Raw genomic sequence first — 17350 nt, forward strand, 5'->3', positions numbered from 1 at the left:
ATGCTGGGATCTCACCATGTTGGCGAGGAGCGTGTTGGCGGTTTGCAGGTCTCTGATCTGCAGGCAGCAGAAAACCTGTCGCAGACCCTCAGTCCTCAGAGCCGTCAGGAGCTGTTCGGGCCGGCTCCGCCTCCGCAGCACAGCCTGGGCTCTGGGGATCTGACTGGTCCAGATGGACTGATGGACCACTTCCTGCAAGAAACACATCACCTATTTCCAAATCTGCAATCAGAGTGCAAAATATGAAAGAAAACACTTGTGAAGGAGCTTAAATCATGCCAATGACCTGATCTGATAATCATAAAAAGGCTGATGAAATTGAGTTGGACAAAGAATATAAAATACGAATGATGCTTTGGTTAAGTTCTCATTTGTGATGCCACCTTTGGAAGCTCTATAAAAACAAAAATCACGAGTCAACACTTTCTTGTAAATAACACACTGTAACAAGAAAAGTACCTTTCAAGTACCTTATTTTTGGGACTATAAGTCACCTTTTTTTAGTTTTTAGAATTTAGAGAGACCTGTATCTGACATTCAGTCTGAAAAAAGATCAGAATCACTTGGGCTTTTTAAAATATTAATTTGTTCCAAACATGTCAAAACACACTCAAAATACAAATGCATACAAAAACGTTTTTACACTAATGCAGTATTTTTACACATTAGGGCTGTCAAAATTGACGCGTTGATGCCGATTAGAAATTTAAAAGCAATTTACCCATCTGCAGTGCAGAGTAACTCAAAATCTCTGAAAATCTATTTTCTGAGCTGATTGGTTGGTTCTTGCCATAACATGAATTTTACCAGTTGCCCAATAGGGTGAATAGTGAACTGACCTCTGCACAACACAACTAATGATTCCAGCCCCATTAAGAAGGCCAACCCTTCCTCAAATAAACCCTGACAATGCTCAGCTGTGAAGTGAAAACCAAGTGACCTATCTTCATGAAGCTCACCGACAGGGCAGAGCCACGTCACCGCGTCACTCCAAAACGTGAAGATTTCACCAATGAAGCACTGACAGCACTCCTCCAGGAACCAGGAGACGGACTGGATTCATGGGTTTAGTCCAGGTCGCTCCATCTAGTCTGACCTGAACCTCTGATGCACCAAAGAGCCAGAAGACATTACGTCTCTTCGTCGCTCTATAGTTTTTTCACGTCCGTCTTGCTTTAGTCCGGAGCGGCCCGAGAAACAATAACTAACGTGTGAATGAGCTTGGAGCTTATTTTTCTTCTTTTTCATATGAAACAACATTAAAAGGCTTATTTTATGGTTGAAAAACTCCAACTTTCATTTCCAGTAGTTTGTAGTTTGTTTAGTAGTTCCTGAGGAACCAGAAGTCTGGCTTCATTATAAAGAAGTTCTGTGGAGCGTCTCATAGCGGAGCGCCCCCTGCTGCCTCATGCAGACCTCAGCCTGCGGTCAGAACGTGATACAAGACCTGGAGGTGGAGTTAGTTACGATGATGTCACCATGAAAAGCCTGAAATAAACCACAATAGAAAACTGCTTCTAAATTACACACTACCGTTCAAAAGTTTAGGGTCACCCAGACAATTTCGTGTTTTCCATGAAAAACTTCAAACGTTGCTTTGGTCAAAGAATCCTCCGTCTGCAGTAATCCCAGCATTGCAGTACTTTGGCATTCCAGCTGTTAATTTGTTGAGGTAATCTGGAGAAATGTCACCCGACACTTCGAGAAGCTCCTCCCACAAGTTGGACTGGCTGGACGGACACTTCGAGAAGCTCCTCCCACAAGTTGGACTGGCTGGACGGACACTTCTAGAAGCTCCTCCCACAAGTTGGACTGGCTGGACGGACACTTCCTGCGTCCCATACGGTCAAGCTGCTCCCCCAGCAGCTCAATGGGGTTTAGATGTGGTGACGGTGCTGGCCACTCCATTCCAGATAGAACACCAGCTGCCTGCTTCTCCTCTAAATACTCCTCCACCCTCTGGAGGTGTGGTAAAGAAAAGTGTGACTTTTCATGGAAAACACAAAATTGTCTGGGTGACCCCAAACTATTGAGCGGTAGTGTGTGTTCATTCATAATTCTGATGACTTCAGCGACAATATGCAACATAAATAGTCATGATAATAAAGAAAAAACAATGAATGAGAAGGTGTGTCTACACTTCTGACTGGAACCGTATTTCATAATCCAGACTAGAGTTTTTACAGAGTGAGGAGCTCAGCCATTCAGGAGGGGCTCAAAGTCGAGCCGCTACACCTCCACATTGAGAGGAGCCAGTTGAGGTGGTTCGGCCATCTGATTAGGATGCTCCCTGGTCGCCTCCCTCCCCTGGTCTACCGAGTTCGGCCCAGGACTCACTGAAGAGATTATATCTCTGGCTAAGTCTGGGAGCAGCTCAGGGTTACCCCAGAAGAGCTGGAGGAAGTGGCGGGGAACAGGAATGCCTGAGCTTCTCTGCTCTCTATTCTGCCACCGCAACCCTAAACAGACTAAGCAGGAAGGAAGATGGATGGATGGATTTTACATTCTTACACATACACATTGATTCAGACAGTGCACCCAGCTGCTGCCCAAGGACTGTCAACCGTTACAACATTAACAAATAAAGGTTTCTATTAAACGAGTGAAACTTCACTTTTTTTTATCAGCACTTTTTTTGACCATGTGACTTATAGTTCAGATGATACAGTAATCCCTCCCACTTCTTTGATGTCTACTCAGTCTACAATGTGTCCCCCCACTCGCTGATGACACTACAAATGAATGTAATCTGCCCATAAGCATATCTGAAGCGAGCAAACCACTCCATTGTAGTTATTGTTTCTGGCTTATTTTGCCTGTCAATAAAACTACCTTAAATTGCCGTTTTGAGTCATTAAAAAGAAAATAAATGATACCTCCATTGGAAGCTGATCCCACTCATCCCTCTGAGCCTCTTCATGAGGAGTCCCACTACTTGACGCGTCACCCCCTGGAGGCCATGGGAATCTCTTCATAAAGCTCCTCAGCTGGATGACATACCGGTCCAGAACATCAACGGAGCTCTGCACGCCCGAGTCTTCATCTAAAGATTTGATGACCTCCCATCAGGCCAACTGAACTGGAGGGAACGTTTGTGTTTGGTGTGTGTGATGGAGTTCACTCACAGTGGGAGCTGGACATCACGCTGCACATCTGCATGTTGACGAAGCTCAGTGTGATTTTCTGGAGCTGTTCTGAGAACTGGCGGCTCTGAGCTTCACTGTTTGAATCTCTGACGGCGGAACAAAGCAAATCCAACGCAGGACACAACTCCTGCACACCTGCTCACACACACACACACACACACACACACACACACACACACACACACACACACACACACACACACACACACACACACACACACACACACACACACACACACACACACACACACACACACACACACACACACACACACACACACACACACACACACACACACACACACACACACACACTATCGTGAACAGTTGGCTTCAAAGGAGGAATGTCAAACGTACAGCCCATGGGCCACGATGTGATTGTTTTTACCGTTGGCGAGGCTGAGCGTGTAGGGTGCACACAGATCTGCTGTGGGAAGGTTGAGGATGTTTTCTTTGCTCTTTAGGTAGAAGTCAACAGTGTCCAGCTGGCGGTTTTTCAGTCCTCCCTGCACAAAATACAAACTAGTTTTACATGACCTGCTGCAGTCAGGCAGTGCTGATGGTCTTTATGATCAGTGACGAACCTGCAGAGCGTGCATGGGGATAGAGCAGCGCCCCCAGCTGTTCAAGTGGCACACTGCATCCACGGTAGCAGCGCTGCCAAACAACATCAACCTGCTGAGCAAATCCTGCTGAGACACGCCAAACACCACCTGAAACACACCCGTCTCTACATGGGGGTTGTCGGGGCAGAAAGAGAGGGAGAGGTTCTGAAATAATACCAAAATGTGATCATCCTAACTAGTCTTAGTTACTTTGACTTATTTTAAGGACACTTTAATTTTTTAGGTGTTTGGCTGCTTGTGCAACTTATTTTAATGTCAAAATATTCTGGTACATACCATCTGGAACCACTAAGATGTCACTATAAGTTCCACAGAAAAACCTCTATCACTATGGTATTTCATTAACAGAGCAAGAAAAATGTCTCCAAAAAGAATCATGTCCAGAGCATAATTTAAAGTAAACTACAAAAATGTACTCTTTCTGCTGCACTCTTTCTGCTGCACTCTTTCTCAGTGTGAGAAACTTGTGAGGGAAGGAAGAAAGGCTGAGAAACTGGGATGAATGAAACCAAGAAGGCTAATCGTGGGCTCAAGCATTATTTACAAATGAATGCAACTTATACATCAGTGCTACTTGTATATGTTTTTGTCTTATTCATCATGCATTTTTTGACTTATAGTCCAGAAAATATGGTAATTGTAATCCCTGCAAGTAAGTGACTTTTAGATGTATAAAACCAAATAGTCAAAATCTATATGACTGCAAATTAATACACTTGTTTGGTTTTATCAACCTATTTTACTCACAATCACTCCGATAGCATCAAAGCTGCCATGCTGGTTAAAAATAACAAACCAAACAAACCAACCGAGACCTCATGGATGCTGAGGGGTGATCCCAGTGTGCATAAATCAGATGAAGACTGAAAGCACCCAGTAAATTTGTGGATTAGTTCTGTATGCCTTTAGTGAAAAGTAGAACCGATATGTCAGATTCATTCATGTTTGGGTGTAAATGTCAAAAAGTGGATTGAATTGCCGGCTCATGGTCATATAGTGAAATGTAATAAAAGTGCGGATGAAATTTAAGATGGGTTTCAACAGATATGACGCGACAGTGACTTGGACACTAAAATCCAACTGTCAATTAGAAAATGTCTGTGCCAAAGAGACGGTACGTTAAAAAAGATGGAACAGATGGACGACTGTGTCAGTGTTCAACTCACTTCTCAGCAGTAACCTGTGCTGTCTCTCCCCACAACACTGTACTGGAGCCGCCGCCCCCTCCGCCCCCTCCGCCCCCTCCGCCCCCTCCGCCCAGTGGTAGCTCACTCTCTGGGACTCCACGTCCCACAAGGCCACGGTGGTCTGCCTGTTCCCAGGAGCCACGAACGACAGAAGGACCGAGAACTCCGAGACAGTGAGCTGAGACGGAACAGCTGATTCGGAGATGGAAAAGGTGGTGGTGGCCCCACCAGGGGGCACTCTGCTGTGGGCTGAGGAAGAAGCCAGGTCGGACACCAAGTGGGGAAGCGAGGACCACCAGGGGGGGCTGGATGCATAAGAGGGGGAGTGGGTGCTTTGGGCTCTGTTGTACATGGAGGTCAGACGAGCATCCCATGAACTAGAAAAGGGAGAGGAAGTGACTTTTTATTTACCATTTTTGTTCATCTAATTATTGTTGTGAACATCGTTATAGTCACACTAGTGATTCTGGTATTACAAAATTTAACTCTCAGCAGTATGTCAGAGATTAAACTGCACCTCTCTTTTTCTATTCTGCACCATATTTACGGTTATTTGGGGGGAGTTTTGAACTTCAAAAAGGACTCTTTGTATAGGAGGATGAACTGATTTGGGTATAAAATGAAGTTTTCAATACATTTCTAACTATTTTTTGTTTGACTTCCTTACTTTCGATTTTTAACGCTATACTTTCAATCTGGTTCCAATCTACCGTCGCCAAACTTGGTATTTTGTTCAAGTGCACTGATTCTTTTCAGTTTGATTGTTAATTCCAGAAAAATTTCCAATCTTCAAAAAAAAAAAAGAAACTGGTTTAGATGTATTTCAGTAGACCTTTTTTTACTTGAATAATGGTACAAGAACAAAGCTTTGGCTTTGGTGTTATCAGATTCTGAAGTGATCAAAAGTGTGACAGCTCATTCCTCACTACAAAATAAAATCTGCTTTAAAAGCTCAAGCTCTTGTGAAATACATCAAAGTTTGATGTCCGTCAATTTACCGGTCGGTACTGAAGGTCGCTGTGAGCCCAGCCAGACTTCCACTGGAGCTGAACAGGCTGTCCTGGTCTCCTGGTTGGGGGGTCCGGACAAAGGAGCAAGACTGGGGGGCTGAACACAGCAGGTGGGCTGGGAACATGCTGAAACAAACGTCAAGTGAAGATTGAGATGGTTTCATTTATCTATCATTTTTCATTTATCTATCCAAAAAGAGTCCAAGAGCATTGAGGTATTTACTGGACTCATACTGTATTCAAAGAGATTTTAATTGTACCACAGTATTTTACAGCACTGAACTATTTTGAGTATCTGTACTGGATGAAATTGATTATTTGACAAAACCACACAATTTCAATTAGCACAGTATATACCAGTTTTGTCAAACTTATTTAAATCCGGGGGCCACTTACAATCGAATGACAGCTTCTGTAAGATTAAATCACAACGATATGCAAACACAGTATTTTAGGGAAAAGTCCATTCCGAAAAAGAACAGATACAAAAATAAATAGTTTACATTTAATTATATACGAAACCTGAAAAAGCTCAACATTTGAAACGGCATCTTAAATTTTGTATCCTGGTACAAAATCCAGAATATGTGACAGCAGCGGATTCATTTGAGTGGCATCACAATGCATACCGCAATATATTTAGTTGGATCAGAATATTTTGGCTTGGCCTGCGGGCCGATTGGATCATTTCGCAGGCCAGTGGAGGCTTGCGGGCCACATGTTTGTCACAATACTTAATACAATGGAATATTTGACAGAACGATAGTAGTTTAAGTAGTACCATAATGCATACAATGGTATTTTTAGTCGTACCAGGGCATTTAGAACAGTATAACACATTTATATTTTAGAAAAAAGGTTATTTGATAGTGTGTACTATAATAATTTGAGTACTACTATCATGCATACTGTTGGAACCTCACAAGACCACAGAAAAGTTGGTTATTTCGAATGAAAGACTATCTTCATTTGTCATGACATAAGTGTATCCACAAAACTTCCTTCACTTTTAGGGGGTCCGTTTACACGGCACCAGTGTGTGGATCCACCGTTTCCGCAAAGTTTTTAATCCGGCTCCCAAGGTGGAAAGATTCTTTCACGGTGCAAATCCCTCCTGCAGAGACTGATGGAGGCTCCAGAGCCTGTTACTGCTCATCTCCCCTCCCTCCTGCTCTCCAGTTGGAAACAAACATGGCGGCCGCGTAGTGGTACGGCCCGTAGTGGTACGGCCCGTAGTGGTACGGCCCGTAGTGGTACGGCCCGTAGTGGTACGGCCCGTAGTGGTACGGCCCGTAGTGGTACGGCCCGTAGTGGTACGGCCCGTAGTGGTACGGCCCGTAGTGGTACGGCCCGTAGTGGTACGGCCCGTAGTGGTAGTGGTACGGCCCGTAGTGGTAGTGGTACGGCCCGTAGTGGTACGGCCCGTAGTGGTAGTGGTACGGCCCGTAGTGGTAGTGGTACGGCCCGTAGTGGTACGGCCCGTAGTGGTAGTGGTACGGCCCGTAGTGGTACGACCCGCGGTCCATATTCTAGTTCTATGGTCCAGATCAGTAGTTTAATAGTTGAGACTCTCCCTGATATCATCCGGTTCCTCATCAGTCCACTAGGATGTCAGGTTCTCTCCATTTTCTTCACCTTTATAGTGTTTTGTTCTCTGCACACGTCTGTGTAGTTTCATTACAAAATCCATCAACATCGCCCCCTAGTGGCCCGGCAGACTAACTACATCGTTGTTTCTGTGTCGGCTGCTGCAGTGGAAACACTCCTTTTTTTTTTTAACAGATGAGGTGTTGTCACGTGAAACCTGAGCGCCACACCCAGCAGGGGGTCCTGCAGCCACTGCAGCCCCACTGCATCCATCTTCTTGCTCTGCGGACACCAGGGAGAAAAGAGCTGCATTCCAGCAGCAAACAGCTCACACCAAGAGGCCTGCAACCGAAAGCCTCAACTCCTCTCCTGATCATGAGGGTCAGAACTTCCCCGGAACCAGAGGCCCGCACACAGCATCAGATCTCTTATCGTGCAGGAAAGACCAGCCAGTTTCCCCGGGAAAAAGACCTGCAAAACTACTGCTCACAGACCGTTTTTCTGCTTTTTCCTCAACAAGCAGGAAAAGCCATGCCAGACCAAGCAAACAGCTCCTCAGGTCTGAAAAGGGAACCACCAGTGCCCATATTCACGAGGCGTCTCAGAGTCCTCTCAGGGAGCTCCTATCTTAGCCTAAAGGTTCCTAGCAAGGAATTCTTTTTTTTTTCCTTTTCTTTTTTCACACTGATTAAATAAACAGAGAACATCTTTCCTTTCTCTTTCCGTCATCTTGTCTGTTTCAGAGACTCTCAGGCTTCTTAAAAGTACTCCTCACTACTTTTAGTGGTTTTCCACCTCAGGAGCTCTCTTAGGGCTCAGGATGCTTTGAGAATTACTTTTATCTTAGTAAGGAAAAATTCTAAGAAAAATCTTACATTTTGAGGAATTCTAAGATTTTTCTTAAGAGTGACGTCACTAAAAGCTTCTTTTAGCCTTAGGATGCTTTGTGAATACAGGCACAGGACGCTGCAAAGAATGCTCCTGAATCACCAGCTTCAGCTTCTTCTTCCCAGCCTGCTGAAGGTGCTCAGTCACAGAACCCACCAACTTCCCAGCCTGCTGGAGGTGCTCAGTCACAGAACCCACCAACTTCCCAGCCTGCTGGAGGTGCTCACTGTCACAGAACCCACCAACTTCCCAGCCTGCTGGAGGTGCTCACTGTCACAGAACCCACCAACTTCCCAGCCTGCTGGAGGTGCTCACTGTCACAGAACCCACCAACTTCCCAGCCTGCTGGAGGTGCTCAGTCACAGAACCCACCAACTTCCCAGCCTGCTGGAGGTGCTCAGTCACAGAACCCACCAACTTCCCAGCCTGCTGGAGGTGCTCACTGTCACAGAACCCACCAACTTCCCAGCCTGCTGGAGGTGCTCACTGTCACAGAACCCACCAACTTCCCAGCCTGCTGGAGGTGCTCACTGTCACAGAACCCACCAACTTCCCAGCCTGCTGGAGGTGCTCACTGTCACAGAACCCACCAACTTCCCAGGCCTGGACAGCAGCCAAACTCCTCCAAAGGCAGGAAGGACATGGTAGCTACTGGGCATTTACATGAGATGATTAGTTAAACATGATGCTTTGCACAGAACGGCTAAACTTTTATGAAGACGTGTTGATTCTAATACTAGTACCGAGTTCTATTGATACTGATATTAGGAGTAGTTAGCAATCTGTAAACCAACTGTGGCGGTTGAGCTCGCCACCCTCAGGTCCTCTGATAGAGGCACAGAGACACAGCTTACAATAATCATTGTTGTATTAAATAAATGAAAACTCAAAAAACACAGCCTCTTTCAGGCTCTTCCTTTATGGGCAGAGACGTGATTAAGTCCCTGATGTCAATCAGGTGCGCTGCCTCGCCTCTCTGCCACATATCCCTACCGCCAGCTTTAGGCCTCCGGCCTAACCCCCTCCCCTCAAGGGTGGTTGGGTGGGACATCGGGAGGCAGCGCCAATCAGGAGGCCGGTTACAGTGGCGGCCCCGCCGCCACAGGGCCCCTGGGGGAGGAGATGGGGCAAGCCGTAATCACAGGGCCAGTTCTTCCTCTCCACGCCTCTACTGTTGCTGCCGCCGCTGCTGCTGCTGCCGCTCGAGCCAGGCCATCTCCACCCTCCTGGATTGGCCTCATGCGCTGCTCTTGAGCCCTGGAGCACTGTCCTCCTCCGCAGTGCAGGGATCGGCACCGCGCTCACTGCATGCACCTCCTCCTCCTCCTCCTCCTCCTCCTCCTCTTCTGGAGAACGGGACGCCGCCATTGGCGTGGGAAAACAACAGTCCTTCGGCACCCCCCCACTGGGACAGCAGGGACTTGAGGAGGCGACCCTGTCTCCCCTTCTGCAGCAGGAGAGCCTCTATCAGCTGCTGATCATTCGATGCCTGCTCCTGATGCAGCCGGGGGAAATCTCGCAGCACTCCAGCCACCGCCTCCTCCACCGTCTTCTGCGGAACCTCTGCTCCTGAGGCGCTCCTCCACGCTCTGTGGGCCTGACGAGGAGCCACTGTGGCCGTTGAGCTTGCAAACCTCGAGTCCTCCCGCAGAGGCACACAATATCCATTCTTTAATCAAATAAATGAAAACAAAAACCTCTTTCAGGCTCTCCTGTCTGTCACGTCTGTGTGTCTGGGCGGATCTTTCTTCCTGGGCAGAGAGGTAATTAAGAACCAGATGTGAATCAGGCCCTTAATTACCTCCAGGGCGCGGAGGCTTGGGGCCCTTCCCTGCCCTGCCGGGATGGGGGGCTGTCGCAACAGGCCCCCCCACAACAGTTCCAACCACAACCAGTGGACACACACACACACACACACACACACACACACACACACACACACACACACACACACACACACACACACACACACACACACACACACACACACACACACACACACACACACACACACACACACACACACACACACACACACACACACACACACACACACACACACACACACACACACACACACACACGTTACTGATGTCACTTGTTTTCTACCATCATTCGTTCAACTCTCAAAATCATGTTCTTCTTCTGTTGTTGCTTCTTTGTTAATTCATGTTCCTGCTTCATCTTACTGTCTAGATAGAGCTGCTCAAGCTGGTTAATCTAGAAAATCATGTTCCTGTCTAGATAGAGCTGCTCAAGCTGGTTAATCTAGAAAATCATGTTCCTGTCTAGACAGAGCTGCTCAGGCTGGTTTAATCTAGGAAATCATGTTCCTGTCTAGATAGAGCTGCTCAAGCTGGTTAATCTAGAAAATCATGTTCCTGTCTAGATAGAGCTGCTCAAGCTGGTTAATCTAGAAAATCATGTTCCTGTCTAGACAGAGCTGCTCAGGCTGGTTTAATCTAGGAAATCATGTTACTGTCTAGATAGAGCTGCTCAAGCTGGTTAATCTAGAAAATCATGTTCCTGTCTAGACAGAGCTGCTCAGGCTGGTTTAATCTAGGAAATCATGTTCCTGTCTAGATAGAGCTGCTCAGGCTCGTTAATCTAGGAAATCATGTTCCTGTCTAGATAGAGCTGCTCAGGCTGGTTTAATCTAGGAAATCATTTTACTGTCTAGATAGAGCTGCTCAGGCTCGTTAATCTAGGAAATCATGTTACTGTCTAGATCACATATGTCAAAGTCAAGGCCCGCGGGCCAGATCCGGCCCGCGAATTAATTATCGATGGCCCCCTGGATGATATTTAATTACTACAAAAAAAAAAAAAAGAACCGGCCCGCAGGCCACAGCCGCCCGCTAGTGTTTTGCACGCACCAACACTACATTCCCCACAATGCAACGGTAGCCCGCGAAGTCGCTGCAGCGCGCACAAGCGGCTTCATTATTCATCAGCAGTCAGAGCAGAGATCAACTTTCAGCTACCCCCTCCTCAAAAATGGCCAAACGTAAGGTGGACGCTGAGAACAGCCAGGTGGGAGGCATAGTCCATGTTCACGGAGGTAAAAGACAAACCTGTGTGTCTTCTGTGTGGAGAAAGTTTGGCTGTAATTAAAGAATATAATCTTAGGAGGCACTATCAAACATCTCAGAAACACACAGACAAAGACAAGAATATGGAGACGGAACAAAGGCTACAGAAGGTGGAAGAATGAATGCGAGGCCTTAAGTCCAGGCAGGCTATGTTCACATATGCCAACTCACAAAGCGAGGCTGCTGTCAAGGCAAGCTTTATTGTGGCAACATCAGCCCGGCCCGTTACAGAAGGAGAGTTTATCAAAAACTGTCTGCTTGAAGTTTGACGCAGTGTGCCCAGACAAAAGACAACTCTTCTCAAACGTGAGCCTGAGCAGAAACACCGTTGCTGAACGTGTAGACCAGCTTTCCACCAACATAAAAGAACAGCTTGTGAGAAAGGGAAAAGATTTCATCGCATATTCTCTAGCTGTGGATGAGAGCACGGACACATCTGACATTGCCCAGCTGTCAGTGTTCGTCCGTGGAGTAGACTCCAGCCTGAGCATAACAGAAGAGTTTTTGGCATTACGTCCTATGCATGGCACAACTACAGGACAAGATCTGTATGAAGAGGTATCCAGATGTGTAAATGAGATGGGGCTGCCTTGGGAAACACTCGTGGGATTAACCACAGGCGGAGCACCCGCAATGTGTGGGCACAGGAGTGGATTGGTGGCAAGGATGGTGAGAGGATGCTGGAGGAAAACGTCACAGATGAGTTGACAGCTTATCACTGCATCATACACCAGGAGTCGTTGTGTGGCAAAGCCTTGAAAATGGAACATGTCATGAGCACCATAACGCGAGCAGTTAACTTCATCAGAGCCAAAGGTTTAAATCACCGCCAGTTCAAGGCATTTCTGGAGAGTTAGATACAGAGTATGGTGACTTGCCGTGTCACACAGAGGTGCGGTGGCTAAACCAGGGAAAGGTGCTGCAAAGATGTTTGGAGCTGCGTGAGGAGATCTGTCTGTTCATGGAAAGCAAGGGGAAAGACATACAGAGCTCCCAGATGAAACGTTCCTGTGTGAAATGGCGTTTCTCTGTGACATCACGAGCCATCTGAATGTGATGGATCTGCAGCTGCAGGGACGGGGACGTGTCATCTCTGATATGTACAGGACAGTGAAAATCATGTTACTGTCTAGATAGAGCTGCTCAGGCTGGTTTAATCTAGAAAATCATGTTCCTGTCTAGATAGAGCTGCTCAGGCTGGTTTAATCTAGGAAATCATGTTACTGTCTAGATAGAGCTGCTCAGGCTGGTTTAATCTAGGAAATCATGTTACTGTCTAGATAGAGCTGCTCAGGCTGGTTTAATCTAGAAAATCATGTTCCTGTCTAGATAGAGCTGCTCAGGCTCAATAATCTAGGAAATCATGTTACTGTCTAGATAGAGCTGCTCAGGCTGGTTTAATCTAGGAAATTGTGCTACTGTCTAGATAGAGCTGCTCAGGCTGGTTTAATCTAGGAAATCATGCTACTGTCTAGATAGAGTTGCTCAGGCTCAATAATCTAGGAAATCATGTTACTGTCTAGATAGAGCTGCTCAGGCTGGTTTAATCTAATAACAGTTGTAAAGTATTTGGATCAGTGTGATAACTGCAAATAATATATGTAGCACAACAAGGGTATTGTATGTATCACACACGTAACTGAACACCATCTGACGACTCCAGACGTTTTACAACCCAAATCACATAAACTCATTCTAGAAGAGACGTGTACGCGTGGCCTGAAACCTGCATCCAGGAGCTGTGAGTTTTCTTGCACAGTCCAAAAACGTGCAATTGAGGCTATTTGATAACCTTGAATTATCTAGAGTATACAGACAAGACATTTTCTGAATTGGGTACCTGAAATAGTGGTTGAGGTCCACAGCCACAGCCATGTGGGACTGAGTGACGGCCACAGTTGTACTGAGATCTGCTGAAACCTGCAGGAGGCAGAATGTGGAGGACAGAGGAGAGGAGGAGGACAGAGAGGAAGTCAGCTCGTCTTCCGCCGGGCCAGGACTGAAGTATGATGGGAGGTCAACGCTGGCTAACAGATGGCCATCAGTGATATCATGCACAGCTGGAGGAAAGTACAGTTAAAGAAAACTGAGAAAGATGTCATCCACCGATGATCAATCATATAACAGACTATCTTCCTATGGCATCACCCACACTCCATTAGACTGGTTCACGTCTCATCTCTCTGGCTGCGCTCGGTTCACTCAACTTAAATCCTGTAAAGCTATCCCTTTCTCCATTACCACAGGTTTGCCCCGGGGCTCTGTCCACACTCCTCTTCATCATTTACCTCGTTCCCCTCTGCAATATATTTAGCAAATTTAACATTCCTTTTTACGGCTATGTGGCTGACACCCAGCCCCACCTCACCACTAAGCACTCTCCCTCCCACCACCGTACAATGTCCTTGAGTGCTGAAAAAGGCACCTTCAAATAAAATGTATTATTATTAATATTATACAAGTCCAAACCAATTCCATTCAAAGGTGACTCTGATGGTTTCCCAACGAGCCATCTGGCTTTGATGAGACTAGATTTGTGCAGGAGTGATGCATTTTCTATATTTTACGTTTGGCTGAATTGCGTGTTGTGCTGCTCCCAGAAAGTTTGGCATAGCTCACTTTTTATCACTTTAGCATACATTTCTGTAGTTCATGTTGATTACCTGAACCAGTCGTATGATTTTAAGGTATTTTAAGGGAATTTGGATGGAATCATTTAGCTAGCAGTTAGTTCAATAGTTAACAGTTAGTTTTCCTTGGTTTCTTGTATTTTCTGGTTGTCTGTAATGATCTGTAGTCATAAAGCCAGAAGTGCAGCCTTTATATTGAAGATACATATAAGTCCAGAGGATCTGAGGATGAAGAGGGTTTCTCTGCAGACACAGTGATGTACAGCAGTGTCGGTGTCAGCCATCTGAATTATGCATGAAGACACTGTCTGGAACTTCTCCTCCTCCTCCTCCTCCTCCTCCTCCTCCTCCTCCTCCTCCTCTTCATCCTCCTTCTGTTGCCACTGCAGCTGCAGCAGCCGGTCACTGTTTAGCAGGAGGAGGCAGCGTCCAGCGGCAAAGCCCAACAAACGCACTGATTGCAGCTCACAGACATCTGAAAACACACAAAGTTACTTATTTCTCATTAACTCTCATGTTAAAAGTGAGATTTTTCACTGTTGCGTGAAAAATGTAAGCTTGTGTTGAATTTGAGGCCAAAAAGACCCTCGTCAGAACAAACATTTAAATAGATGTGATCAAGGCAAGAAAGGAAAGTGGCCTGAATATAAAAAGAGCTGGAGAAGCTATTTCCAGCTCATTAGAAACCCATAAGTAACGTGGGTGGGAGAAAAAGGGGCATTTTAAAGAAGCAGTCTCTCATTTTCCCAGATTTACTTGTGAAAATGTGAAAAAAAAATGTCTGAAAATGGTTTTAGAAAAATGGTCCTTTAAAATCCTGATGCCTGATCTAATGCACCTAAAAGCCCCATTGGAATCCTGCTGTTTGCATCGTGTCATCCAAAGTAAATCATGCTAAAAACACAGGCCACCACAAGTACACCAGGCTCTCCGTGTTTGTCCTCTGATGAACTGCTGATCTGTCAATTAACTAAGACATACAGAAGATGGACAAATGTCCTGATCAACTGGATATCTCACACCAAGATGTCTGGAGTTCACTCCTCACCAGAATCCTCCTCCCTGGATGTGTGCAGCAGGCGCTCTGCACTAACTTCACACATGCACTGCAGAGAAACCGAGATGTCTGGTTCAGCCTTCACCTCCAGCAGCTTCAGATCCCACCGAGAGCCCACAGCCAGCAGCCTGAAGCGAGCCGGGAGGCCGGAGGGGGCCACTGAGCCGCATGGGGGCGGGGGCTCCTCCCAATAGAAGCTGTGAGCATAACAAGACTGATTGATGTCTTCATACAGCGAGGGATACAGTGATAGCCACCTCATTTTGATTTGAAAAAGTTATAAAGTCACTATTTTAGCAGTTGTAGTTCTTTTTTAAAAACAATTTAAGATTTGTACATGCTTTTATATATATAAATCATGTACAATTGCTAAATTGTTTTTAAAAAAGAACTACAACTGCTAAAACAGTGAGAGAAAAAACTGCAGACTGTTAATACAGACTACTAAAACCATTAAAAATAAATAAAACAGATCAAACTTATAAAACAAACAAAATAAACAAAAATAGCTTTAAAAAATGAATATAACGAATTCAGAACAAAACTGATTTGGTGATAATTAACCAGATAAATTAGCTGGAAGACAAATGAATAAAACAACTAGAAAACAACTGCAACGTTTTTCCGAAGGTTGAAAAACTTTTGTTAAAAAAACATTAAACGGCTAAAAGTACAATAACCAAAACAACTTTTAAGAACTTAAAAAACAATTAGAACAAACAATGTTGCTCAAATTGTGAGGAGAAAAAGAACAAAACATCAAATTTCTAAAATATCAAACAAACATTTTAAAACTAATTAAACACCTTAAATAATTAGAAAGATATGAAACATTTAAAAAATATCAATAAAACGGGTGAAACAGCTTGAGCAACAAAACAATTCTTAAAAAGGCAAATAAAAACAACCAAACAGCTAAAGTCACTAAAAACATGGAACTGAAACTGAAGCTGCTGGAATCTACCGACGGCTGTCGGTGGGCCGGCCGGGGCCACCCGCTACCGGGGAAGCACCGGGCACACAGCACGAGACGGACAGACTCACTCAGTGTAATGACCGGCCGCTGCAAACGGAGGAGCCCCTCTGTCCCCCACATCCTGGACCACCAGCCGGCCCCCGACCCCGAGGGACGCGAGCAGGGCGCCCCCGGGAGCGAACTCAGCCTTCTGGATATCCGCCACGTCCCAGCAGCGGCGGTCCTCTGGGACCACAGCCACCTCTATGGGGCCGTGTCCCCGCGGCTCGGTGTCCTCCAGCATGTCTCCAGTTAAAGGACCATGCTATCTAGATGAGTCGTTTAAAAAGAAACTACCGGGACCAAAATGACGACGTGAAGAAGCTTGAACATTTCTTCCTGTAATGTAAACAGTCACTCGGGCCGGAAGTCACGTGTCGATGTCACATGACACACCTCGCTTCTACGTCGACTGAGCCACACTAACCCAGACAATTTAATCAAACTCACAAAAGTCGAGTCGAGTCTCCTTTTAGGAACTAACATTTTCTGACAGTGTAAAACAAAATGTGACTTTTAACCGATTCCAATAAAGGCATTATTAAGGTATGTATATATATATATTATGTATGTATATATATATATATATATATATATATATATATATATATATATATATATATATATATATATATATATATATATATATATATATATATATATATATATATATATATATATGCCTTTCCAATAAAGGCATTATTAAGGTATGTATATATATATATATATATATATATATATATATATATATGTATATGTATGTATATATATATATACATACCTTAATAATGCCTTTATTGGAATCGGTTAAAAGTCACATTTTGTTTTACAGGTATGTATATATATATATAAATATATATGTGTGTTATATGGCACAAAACAATTACCTAAATGTTTTTCCAGTCTGGATTGGGGTCAGAGCACTGAAACTGCTCCTTAAAGTGCTGGAGGACGTCTCCATGAGCAGGGAAACGTCCACTGTCTCACTTTGACTCTGACTGGGTCTTAGTGCTGCTTTGGACACAGTTGGACACAACATCCTGCTGGACCCACTGGAAATATGGCTGGAACTTCTGACACTGCACTAAGTTGGCTTAAATCGTACCCCAAAG

The 17350-nt window shown here is 45.1% G+C and overlaps 1 protein-coding gene across 1 annotated transcript in view; it reads right to left on the reverse strand.

The window, feature by feature from the left end:
* spg11 (SPG11 vesicle trafficking associated, spatacsin) overlaps positions 1-16603 on the reverse strand; it is an 89263-nt gene extending 72660 nt beyond the window's left edge. The window contains 11 exon segments of the mRNA XM_080475706.1: positions 16-192; positions 2877-3043; positions 3126-3281; positions 3535-3652; positions 3731-3876; positions 4939-5336; positions 5958-6095; positions 13377-13596; positions 14372-14641; positions 15215-15420; positions 16268-16603. Coding sequence (XP_080331832.1) covers positions 16-192; positions 2877-3043; positions 3126-3281; positions 3535-3652; positions 3731-3876; positions 4939-5336; positions 5958-6095; positions 13377-13596; positions 14372-14641; positions 15215-15420; positions 16268-16482 — 2211 coding nt within the window. The 5' untranslated portion in view covers positions 16483-16603.
* Between the last annotated feature and the right edge of the window lie 747 nt (positions 16604-17350).

The sequence above is a fragment of the Lipophrys pholis genome (genome assembly GCF_963383615.2).
Source record: "Lipophrys pholis genome assembly, chromosome: 11".
Lineage (NCBI taxonomy): Eukaryota > Metazoa > Chordata > Actinopteri > Blenniiformes > Blenniidae > Lipophrys > Lipophrys pholis.